Below are 11031 nucleotides of genomic sequence, written 5' to 3'. Positions count from 1 at the left end.
TTATAAGAGTGAGATTTGAATCCTTAGTTTTTGTACTGCAGGTTTTCTTTACCCATTTCTGGTTTTTGTTTACAAAACCAGTGAATGATATAGCCAGTAAATAGAGAGGTTGGTGGTTGTCCTCCAGTTAACAATTGCGTTTTTATATTAAAATCCACTTGGACAGTAACAGTTCTACGGTCTTTCACAGTCTGCTATGAAAGTGTGTGTTTGGTAGTCCTAGGGGAAGAGTCCCAGCTGGGAAGGGCGAGCTGGTCAAATAATTGTAATTATATTATAGTAGTTCCATGCTTTAATACATTTCCTATATTTATTTGGCTATTGAAAGCTATCTTCTACAGAGCTACTGAGGAGGCTTCAAAATACAGACAGCTCCTTAGATGTGCTGAAGTAATGCTGAGAAACTTTGCAGCCTGGTATAGTTCAGAACTGGAAGAATAAAAGACCGAATGTCCTCTGGTTCTTTTGCGTAAGATCTTTCACCTAAAAAAATTACAGCCTGTAGTCTCATGCATGATGTGCTCTCATATTATCTAAGGGGGTAATTTTCCTCTACCCAAAACTATTCACACAGCAAGAGCACTTGGCTGTCAGTGCCTCCTCACTGGAGCAGAGGCACTGCCATAGGTAGTGGAAGAGCCTCAAAGGATCTGTATGTAATGGGGGCTTCACCTTGAAGCAAGAACTTGGTGCCCGCTGCCTTGGGGGACCTGGCTGGTGCAGATGGCACATGAAATGTCATCCTTGTTGACCAGGTTTCAGGCTTACTTTTCTTATATGGGGTACTGAGAATGTAAAATTAGAATTAGTGGGCTTGGAAGTTGTGTTGGATTGCATGTTGTTTGTGGGTTGTTTTTTTGTTGGTTAGGTTTTTTTGTTAATCCACCTTTAGAGATTTTCATGTTCTTGCCTGAAGGCGAGGCAGGGCTGGCTGCAGAGGCGTAGTTAGTTAAAAGCACTGGTGCGTGTTTTAGACAGCACTTGGTGTTTTGCTGCTGGAACAGTGTACTCAGCCCAGGGACTTGTTTGAAGCTCTCCCATATGCTTTTTAAGGCAAATCTGCACCTTCACGGGCAGGTATTGTGCTAGTGTTACTGGAATTGTTTTATTCATCTAGTGAAAAGTAAGTGTGCTAGTGCTTTTTTAGTTTTGAGTCTGGGTTTTTTCTTGTGTTTTATTTGAGGCTGAAACTTTACTAACTTTATACCTTAAAATTCATAATATTCTGGAAAGGGATTGGGGTTTTAAGTGGCTGAAGTTTAGTTTGTTCTTAATAGATATTTGTTAGACTTATGTGTATCTAGTAGATGATCCTTAACAGCAACTCTTATACTGTTGATTACAGGAACATAGAGAAGTTGCCAGACAGTTGTTTTTATTTTGCATTTCCTTGACTATTAGATGGGAATCTAGCCCATAAGATGGACATTGCCATTATGAGTAAGTATATAAAGTATTCATTGTTTAGATCATTCAGGAGCTCTGTGGCTTATCTTTAGTGTGTTTATGCAACCTTGATTTAATCCTTGTCCACTAAAGTATGTAGCAATCAAAGAAAACCTTCTGAGGAGTCAGGCAGGTGCTATTTTTTAATTCATGTTGCTTCTCTCCCTGGGTGTGATTTTGTGTTCTCTCCCTCTTGCAATATGCTGTTTAGAAACTCACAGCTGTCCTCTTCTCTTCCCTTCTCTTCCTTTGCCTAACAGCGGAAGGTTACGCTGCATTTCAAGAGGACAGTTCCGGTGATGAAGCTGAAAGTCCTTCAAAGTTGAAACGGTCCAAGGGAATACATGTCTTCAAGAAACCCAGCTTTTCCAAAAAGAAGGAAAAGGATTTTAAGATAAAAGAGAAACCCAAAGATGAAAAACACAAGGAAGACAAACATAAGGAAGACAAACATAAAGAGAAGAAGTCGAAAGACTTAACTGCAGCAGATGTTGTAAAACAGTGGAAAGAGAAGAAGAAAAAGAAAAAGCCAATTCAGGAGACAGAGATACCTCAAGTGGATGTTCCGAGTCATAGACCCGTGTTTGGCATTCCTTTGTCTCATGCCGTAGACAGGACCATGATGTATGATGGCATCCGCCTGCCAGCAGTTTTCCGTGAATGTATAGATTACGTAGAGAAGTACGGCATGAAATGTGAAGGCATCTACAGAGTTTCAGGTACTCGGGGCACACTGACATGAAGGTTCCTAAGGTCTTTACTTGCAATCTTATTATTATTTACCGTTTCCAACACCTAGAGACTCTGTTTGTAGCTGCATTAATTTTGATTATCCAAAAGTTAATCAGGTAGCCGAAGTTAAGCAAGGCTGTAGGTATGAAATACCAGAAGAATTGCTAATATGGTGGTACTGCCTAATGGCAGTAAAAACACACCTATTTTGGCCTTTTGTGATAGGATGGTAATAATGAATAAAATGCGTATGGCCAGCTTGTATTCTTTTTCTTCTGCAGTAGAAATACAGTGGTAGCTGATTGCAAAAGCAAAAATGAGATATAATCATTTTATCACATAAGCTTCTCACTAGGTTAGTTTCTCCATTTTTTTTTCTTAAAAAACTTGTTTTCTTTCAGCAAATATGCTAATAACCAGAAAATACAAGTTTCACTGTTTAAGCTTAGCAACAGCCGGCTAATTAACCACGGTAGTTGCATAACACCAGCTTACATAAATGAGACCTCAGTTTTAGTCACATTAAACAAAACAATCCCTTTATTTGTGAGCTACATCAGCAACGTAACTCATGTAAGTACCTCTGTGGGTACCTGTAAGGGGGCAAGAACAAGGGAGAAAAGGAATTTGAGGAAAAGTATTTGAAGCAGGTTGGCCAGCACTGTAAAGCAGTAATCAAACGATATCAAAGGCTTCATTAAGCTGTCTTCGTGCTGTCCATCTGCATGGTATTAGGTAGGTATGCATAAATACTGCAGCAGCTTAAGCAGTTGCTTTGTCTAGCCCCATGAAACATTTTGGTTGCTTGTTTTTTCTAGACACTATGTGTTGGGAATTTTCACAGGTGTGTTTTCTGTAAATCATTTCTGCTCTGTGTACTTCGTAGGTGTTCTCCAGCGCAACAGCACCCTCTTGTGCATGTAGGATTGTTTAAACTGAGAACTCAGAGAGAGCACTGCATTGGCTTAATTGCATTGCAGTTGCCAGCTGTTGTGAGGGCTCATTTTGGGCATGAAACTCAGCCTATTTTACCTGGGCTGCATGTGCCCAGTTGTACTCATTGGGTATGAGCCAAGCCATGGCAGCACGCTGAGTTGGGGTAACTCAAGTGGGTGTTGAGCTTTAATGGAATTTCTCCAAGTTCAGGAAGACTAGAATGTCACTGAGTTATAAAAACACCTTACAGAAAATCTTGGATGGGCTGAATAATAATGTGAACACACTTTTATTCATAGGATGCCTCAAATCAAAAATCTTGTGTGAGATTCTTCTGCTGAGGAGGGCCAGCTGGAAATCTGGAAACTAAGAAGTGTGGGTTTTGTTTTGACAGAGGAAAGCTGTTATAGGTAGAACTTGCTGCACAATATTTGAATTGATAACATATTTGCTGCTTGGCTTAGGGATGTATAATTGAACAGCCACAAAGATGCTGAATGCAAATACACAATTGATCTTAACGTTTCCCTGCCCTTCCTCACCCTATTTTATGTTCCTTGATGAAGGGGAATTCTGGCAGCAGTTCTGATTCAGAGCTCTGTCAGTGCTGTGGTTTTGCTTCGTAGTACTAGTCAGTGCTTTTAGAACCAGTGATCATGTAATTGTGAGTCGTGATTTTCCCTTTATTACATGTGGATAACTTTTAAAAGGTGTTCCTCAATCAGCTTAAATTGTAAAGACAGGTGAAATAAGTGCATTTCAAAATAAAAAAAAAGTTTAAATATAACTGTTATATGTTTAGAGTCGAAATTCCTCTTAATTCTTGATCTGAATATTTTAAGGAATAAAATCAAAAGTTGACGAGCTAAAAGCAGCCTATGATCGTGAAGAGTCTCCTAACCTGGAAGAATACGAGCCCTACACAGTGGCCAGCCTGCTGAAACAGTACCTGCGAGAGCTGCCTGAAAATCTGCTTACCAAAGAGCTCACGTCCCGCTTTGAAGATGCTTGTGGAAAGAGCACAGAGGCTGAGAAAGTTCAGGAGTGCCAGAGGCTGCTGAAAGAGTTGCCAGAGTGTAACCACCTCCTAATTTCTTGGCTGATTGTGCATATGGACCATGTTATTGCAGAGGAACTGGAAACAAAAATGAACATCCAGAATATTTCTATAGTGCTCAGCCCTACTGTCCAGGTACGTGCACCACACAGCAGGTGTTAGAGCACAGCTTCAGCCCAAGAAGTTGTAGCAATTGTTGTGCTGGTGGGAATTGGATATTGTTTGATACAGTTACAGCTTCTGTTTATGCCTCGGGAACCTGAAATTCTGGGAAAGGGGGAATAAAAGGCTTTCCACATGTGAGTTTGGGTCTACTATGGGTCTGATATTTGGGTTACTATGATAGTATTAGAAAGACTGCTGTCTGTGTTTTAATTCTGTCATGAACAGCAGTCATTTAATGTTGAAATTGTCCAATAATTCATGCAGATACACAATTTCTGTGGGCTTCTGATTCAGTGATAATTTAGCAAAGACTAAATTGCTGCTTAATTTTAATATCAAGCCGGTGAACCTTGTCCAGCACATAGATCTTCTGGTGCAGTGATGATGTGGGTAAAATGGCTTTGGTCTCTGCAGTCAAATGGCTGAGGAGAAACAACTGACTTCATTTTCCAGTAAGATATTGTGGTTTCTAGATTGATTGATTCCTTAATAAACATCTTGGAAACATTTAATTTAAATTCATCCTGTGCATCATGAAAACATGGCATTATTGGGTGTGGGCCTTCCAGAACAAACCCCACACTTTAGAAAAGCTTGACTTTATAATTAAGAGTCCAGGTGGAGGCCCAGTAGCAAAAGGGCTGGGTGTGATTCTTGGCTGTTTTGCTGTGCCAGACACCTTTCTAGCTGAGAAAAGAGGTAACAACATAAAACAGTGCAGGCCCAATCGTGTTTTGTTGGTAACTAGATCTTAGCAATTAAAGTGCAGGTAGTGACAGAACTCTAATATTTGTTTCAGGATAATTTTTTTAATTTTAATGGAAGATACAGTGTCAAAATACGTACTTGCTTCTGTCTCATGTTAAAACGGGATACATTGGAAAATCCTTTCAAACTACTTTTTTTCTACTATATTAAATCATCTGAGAGAGAAACTGTAGAAAATACTGCAGGTTGGAGTAGGAGCAAGAAGGTGTAGCCAGCCATCAGCCATAACATAGTACGGTTGGTGTTCCCTTTTACTAACTACCTTTACCTCATTACAAAGAAAGATTTAATATATTTCTGTATCTACCAGAGATGGAAATAATTATGGTAGGCTAAGACATATGAAGATTCCGAGTTCAGCATGAAAATGCCTCAGATGCACAGGTAAAAGAGACAGTGAAGTGACTCCTTATTGCCAGTGCTGCATTGTTCAAAGTGTCATTTTTAATCCAGATTTGAATCTCTTAGTTTCTCATGAAACTGGCATGACTGTAGATCACAAAGGCATACTGAAGGCTGCTGTTTCCAATATCCTGTCTGTCCTTTCTTCGCAGATCAGCAATCGTGTCCTGTATGTGTTTTTTACACACGTTCAAGAGTTCTTTGGAAATGTGACCCTAAAGCAGGTGACAAAACCCCTTCGTTGGTCAAATATGGCAACAATGCCAGCACTTCCAGAAACACAAGAAAGCATCAAAGAAGAAATCAGGCGACAGGTTGGCAATTACTTTAGTATCTTTCTGTTTATCTTTGCCCTGGGTTTTATACATTCCGTAGTAAATTCTGGTAAGTTTCTAACATACTTTTTAATTCCATCACAATTATCCTATCAGTGGACACCACCAGAAAGAGACTGATGGTTTTCTTTCCTTTTTCATGTGTATAAGGTTGTTACAGTCTTGTGATGATCATAGCTGTGTCATTCATAGAGTGCTTTGCTATATAGTTCAATACTTTTATCGTGGGAGGAAGGTCGGGAGAGCACATTAAAGAGGGTGGTTTCTTTAGTATTGCACTTCAGCTGGCTCTAGGTCACGTGCTGAGTCTATGTTAACACTTGTTCGTTGACATGTCAGGGTCAGAAAACCAAAATTCCCAGCCTGTTGCCACAAACCCAAAAAGATTTTCCTTTTCAGTCTGCCCAACTGTGGCATATTAAAGACACTTAACTTCTTTGGCAATATTTCTAGGAGTTCCTGCTGAACTGTTTACACAGAGACTTGCAGGCAGGCATAAAAGACTTATCCAAAGAAGAGAGACTCTGGGAAGTGCAAAGAATCTTAACAGCTCTTAAGAGGAAGCTAAGAGAAGCTAAGAGACAGGTGAGTAACTTTTCTGTTTATTGGCCAGACATCTAAATCATGGATCCGTAATCTGAGACAGTGCAGAGGCACACAGATCAAACCATGTTTCAGTCTTTTTACTGCAGATTTTCTTATCTTAACTTTACATTCCTGATGAGCAACTGTGTTTTCTGCTTAGCTGTCTCTCCCTAGGGACAGAGAGATCTTTGCAGTTGTTAACAAAAAAAATATGTGTGTGATTAAAAACTCAGTGTTTGACAGAGCATGTATTCATTATATGCTTAAAACATCGTATCCTGGAGTGCCAGGAGGAATTAGTGGAAGACTCAGGGTTAAGAAGCTTGAGAAGCATTTTTTTAAACTGTTCTATGTCCCAGAGAAGGGACAGACCTCACTGAAAGCTTTCGAGACAACTGAAATGGTGGTTCTAAATTTGAGAAGTAATACATTCAAAAGAATCTTTCTTAGAGTAACTAGAGTGACTGGGGAAGGTGTCCTTTTAAATGTTGTTCTCTTTCTCTGGCAGGAGTGTGAAACAAAGATTGCACAAGAAATTGCTAGCCTTTCAAAGGAGGATGTCTCCAAAGAAGAAATGAATGAGAATGAAGAAGTTATAAATATTCTGCTTGCACAGGTAGCTGGCAGGCACTCACCTGTTTGCCTTTTGGTATTTTATATTTCAGATACATTGAATGCTCCTTTGTCCCTTCTAATGCAATGGGACATTGAAGGCTTAACAGGGTCTCCCTGTGCATTAAAACACAAGGCTTTGTTTTAAAGGTAAGTAAAGCAGGGAAGGAAAGCTGACTGCAGGAGTGAACCCAGAGCTGAGCAGACTCTTGTTAACAGCAGGAAGGAGACACTGTGCAACAAAAAAAAAAAAAAAAAAAAGGAAAAAGAAAAAAGTAGCGTTTGTTGTTAATGTACTTAGAAAGCACTTCCAAATCAAGCCAGTTTTAATACCATTAAACTGCTTTCCTGCTGATCAAAGGAAGTAAGGCAACTATTTTGGCTTTTTTGCCTTCCGTTGCTTCCACCAGTAGCTTTGATCTTCTCCCCACTGTACCTTCCTCCTTACATTCATCTTCAAAGACATATAATTTAGTTTTTCTAGTTATTTTGCTGGTTGGCCTGAGCTTTCTTTTGTGATTTAAGGAAAGGCAGCCAATCATGCCAGGATTTGGTGTGTCATCAACACAACTATTCAGTACAGCAGTCATCTTGGGGATTCAGAATAGACATGGTTGGGTTTGAACTTATTTTTGCTTTGAGGTCTTGATGGATCAGAGTTCAAAGCAGACATGCTAACCAGTGCTACTGGAAGTGTTTCAGAGAACAGCATCATCTCGTACTTCCTGTATGCTCCTGTAGGAAATAAAGTCAAGACTTTAAGTGAACTAACTGATCATTGCAGGAGAACGAGATTTTAACAGAACAGGAAGAACTGCTGGCCATGGAGCAGTTTCTGCGGAGACAGATTGCCTCAGAGAAGGAAGAAATAGATCGTCTCCGAGCAGAAATAGCTGAAATACAAAGGTAAGAGGGACAGTTCACATCAGAGCCCTGCCAGGCAAGCACACTTTGATTACAACTACACACATGCTTTGCTGAAGTAATGCTCTAGACTACACTTAAAAGCTCACCCAGCAAACATCACAGTGGAAAGCCACTTATTTTTATTCAAGTCTCAACTAATTTGGATCTTTCAGGATATTTTCTGTTGTTTTAACTGGAATTATGATCTTAGGGAAACTAGGCTCTGTGCTGTAGAAAAATCCCCCTTGGAAATCACTGCTTTATTAAGCATTGAAAGGAAAGTCTGATTTATTTATTTTTTTAAAAACCATTGGCAGATGATTCGATGGGTGCAATTTAACTGTCTTATGCTGCCACAGTTCTGGCAGACTTGAGGAAGTGCTTAAATCAGGATTTGTCACTGGTCTTTCAGTCGCCAGCAGCATGGCCGAAGTGAAACCGAGGAATATTCTTCTGAGAGTGAAAGTGAAAGTGAAGATGAGGAGGAACTGCAGGTCATCCTGGAGGATTTGCAGAGACAGAATGAAGAACTGGAGGTAAGATTTGGTTCTTAGCATTCACTGGTTCTCTTCCCTTAGCAGTTACTTGCTGGAGCCTGTGCAGAGATGTTTGCAGATGTGCAAACTGGTTGTTTGCAGTTCTGCCAGGCTGTGACCCACACACCCACGTTTTTAAGTTACTGTTGTGTGCAAGTCCCCGCTGCTGTCTGGGCTGGCAGGAACGCTTCACTGCAGTGCTAAAACCCCCCAAGCTACAGCAGTTCTTTGTCAGAGCGAGCCCTGATGTTTGGTTTTCCTTCCTTAAAAGATAAAGAACAATCACCTGAACCAAGCGATTCACGAGGAGCGAGAGGCCATCATAGAGCTGCGGGTGCAGCTCCGGCTGCTGCAGCGAGCCAAGTCAGAGCAGCAGGTGCAGGAGGAAGAGGAGCCAGAAAAACGCGGGAGCGTTTCTCAGCAGCAAAGAGACAGTGTCCTGGAGACAAAAGCAGCCAAAGAGCAGCCAAAAGCAAGCAAGGAGCAGCAAGTCAAGCCATCGCCAAGTAAAGACAGGAAAGAAACTCCGATTTGATCAGGCTCCTTGGCTATGCATAAAATCAACTGAACTGTGCAAATTACTGTAATTTGAGTCTAACTGCACAAATTATTGCTGGCTGTGTACATTCTGTAAAGAAACTTTTCTTTTAAGCCCTGGAGACTTTTGTCTCTAATACTTGTGGCTTCTACTCATCAGACTCAGGTGAGTTTGGAGAGGCCAGAAGAGTTTTTCAGTTAGTATCAGATTATTTCAAAACTGGTTTCCTTCAGGTGATTTAAAATAATTCAGTAACAGTTTTATTTCAAACCAAAACCATTATTGACATTCACTGGAGCAGAATTGGAAAATATCATTTTCAGAAAACAAACAAAAACCCACACACACTTACTAATTATTTGCCTTGTGGATCTGTTCATCCTCATTCACCATTATTTCTGCTTATTAACCGAGTCACTTCTTGCTTGTGCCTTTGATACCTTTCTGATGCAGATTATATACAAGGGAGCTTTAAATTTACTCTGGGTTGGCTGAAACGGTGGGAGACTGTGGGGTATCGTGTTTACCTGACATGCCCTTAAGCTTCATTTTTGTTCTGAGATGTACTGAGTAAGTGTAAAAACTTGAGAGATGTTATTTATGTCCCCGTATGATGGAAATGTTCATCAAGAGCCGTTCATGTCTTTTAGTGGTGTAGGTAACACTGACTCATTTATTAACCACCCTCATCACACCTGTTCAAGACAGGCCCTGTTCACACTGCTGCCATGTAGCCAAGAGCTTTGTCTTCATCCATCCTGAATGCTTCCATCCCTCAGAGATAGCCGCTGCCTGTAGGCAGGGATGGGAATGGGTTATGTCACTTGGGATGTGTCTGCCTGACCAAGCAATACAGCGCTTCCCCTGCACGAGCGACGGTCACTTGTGCTTTCTCAGTAAGCCCGAAGGATGACGCCAAGGGGAAGCACCGGGGGTTCAGCAATGGCCTCCCTTGTGGTGTTGTTTAAAAAACCAACCACCCCCATCTGGGACTTGCTTTTGGTTTGGCTGTTTTAACTGCTTCTACCCTTCGAAATCCTCCACCCACGCTGGCATTTAAGGGCCATTTAATGTTTTGGATACACTCATGAGACTCATCCATCAAACCATATATAGACAGAAACTCCACAGAGTGCATATAGGCTATCTTATTTTTTAATCTGGATATTTATTTTCAGCACCTGTTGGATGTGGTGGTATTCTTTATCTATTGCACTGTTGTGAATCATTGGCCATGATTTGATTTTGTACAAATAATGCTTTGATATGTTATAGAAAACAGCATAGTATTTTTTTAAAATTTGGAAAAAAGTTTATAAACACAGAAAATGTGATCAGATGACAAATGTAAACTAAAGCATTCTCCCTTGCCTTCGTTACATACATTTTATATTTGCTGGCAATATTTAAACTTTTTGTTTGTTTAATTCACACTAATTCCTATTGAATTGTCATGGATTTTTCTAATGTTCTTCAGACAAATCTCTTAATATCGGTTAACTTTTATTTTGTTAGGATTGTATTTATCAAGCAAATAAATTCAACAGCCATTTGAAAGTAGTTTCTCATTTATCTACTTCATAGTGCAAATCACAGTGATTCATCTTGGGTGGCTACCTGCAGTTCAGAAGTTTCTATGAAAAATTAATTTGGGCTTTGTTAATAACTCTTCTCTGAAAGAGAATGTCATAGAAAGTTCTGTAACTCAGGAGAAGATCAAGTTAAATTTGATCTAATTAAAGATTTTAAGCCTTTGCTTCCCTGTTACCACTGGAGTTTTGAGTTATGAAGGCAAAACCATCCTGTTTACTCACATCATTCCTTCTACCACGTGGTTGCCACAGCGGTCTGAAACAGAGGTGGAATTGCTGCTCCTGCAGCAGTGCAGCAACTGTAACCAGAGACTTGGTTTCAAACCCCCTGGAAGATGTTTCTTTGATGGGATCTGTCACATTCTGTGCCACAGCCCTGCCAGGAGGGGGTGGGGCAGGGCACTGCTCTTCCTGCTGCCCC

The 11031-nt window shown here is 40.4% G+C and overlaps 1 protein-coding gene across 7 annotated transcripts in view; it reads left to right on the top strand.

Moving 5' to 3' along the window:
* Positions 1-10576, top strand: part of RALBP1 (ralA binding protein 1) — a 35075-nt gene extending 24499 nt beyond the window's left edge. For 6 of the 7 annotated variants that reach the window (XM_017819537.1, XM_017819536.1, XM_017819539.1 and 3 more), the window contains 8 exons: positions 1707-2165; positions 3957-4306; positions 5659-5820; positions 6295-6426; positions 6935-7042; positions 7823-7944; positions 8357-8480; positions 8752-10576. In XM_017819537.1, the coding sequence (XP_017675026.1) occupies positions 1707-2165; positions 3957-4306; positions 5659-5820; positions 6295-6426; positions 6935-7042; positions 7823-7944; positions 8357-8480; positions 8752-9015 (1721 nt within the window). In that variant the 3' untranslated portion in view covers positions 9016-10576. Of the gene's footprint in view, positions 1-1360; positions 1441-1706; positions 2166-3956; positions 4307-5658; positions 5821-6294; positions 6427-6934; positions 7043-7822; positions 7945-8356; positions 8481-8751 lie in introns of those variants that run through there. The other variant, XM_017819542.1, reaches the window with a different exon arrangement.
* Positions 10577-11031: the final 455 nt, after the last annotated feature.

Source organism: Lepidothrix coronata, unplaced genomic scaffold (assembly GCF_001604755.1).
Source record: "Lepidothrix coronata isolate B3197 unplaced genomic scaffold, Lepidothrix_coronata-1.0 Scaffold75, whole genome shotgun sequence".
NCBI classification, from domain to species: Eukaryota; Metazoa; Chordata; class Aves; order Passeriformes; family Pipridae; genus Lepidothrix; species Lepidothrix coronata.
Note: the sequence above shows the minus strand (reverse complement) of the source record. Positions and strands in the feature narration are given on the sequence as shown.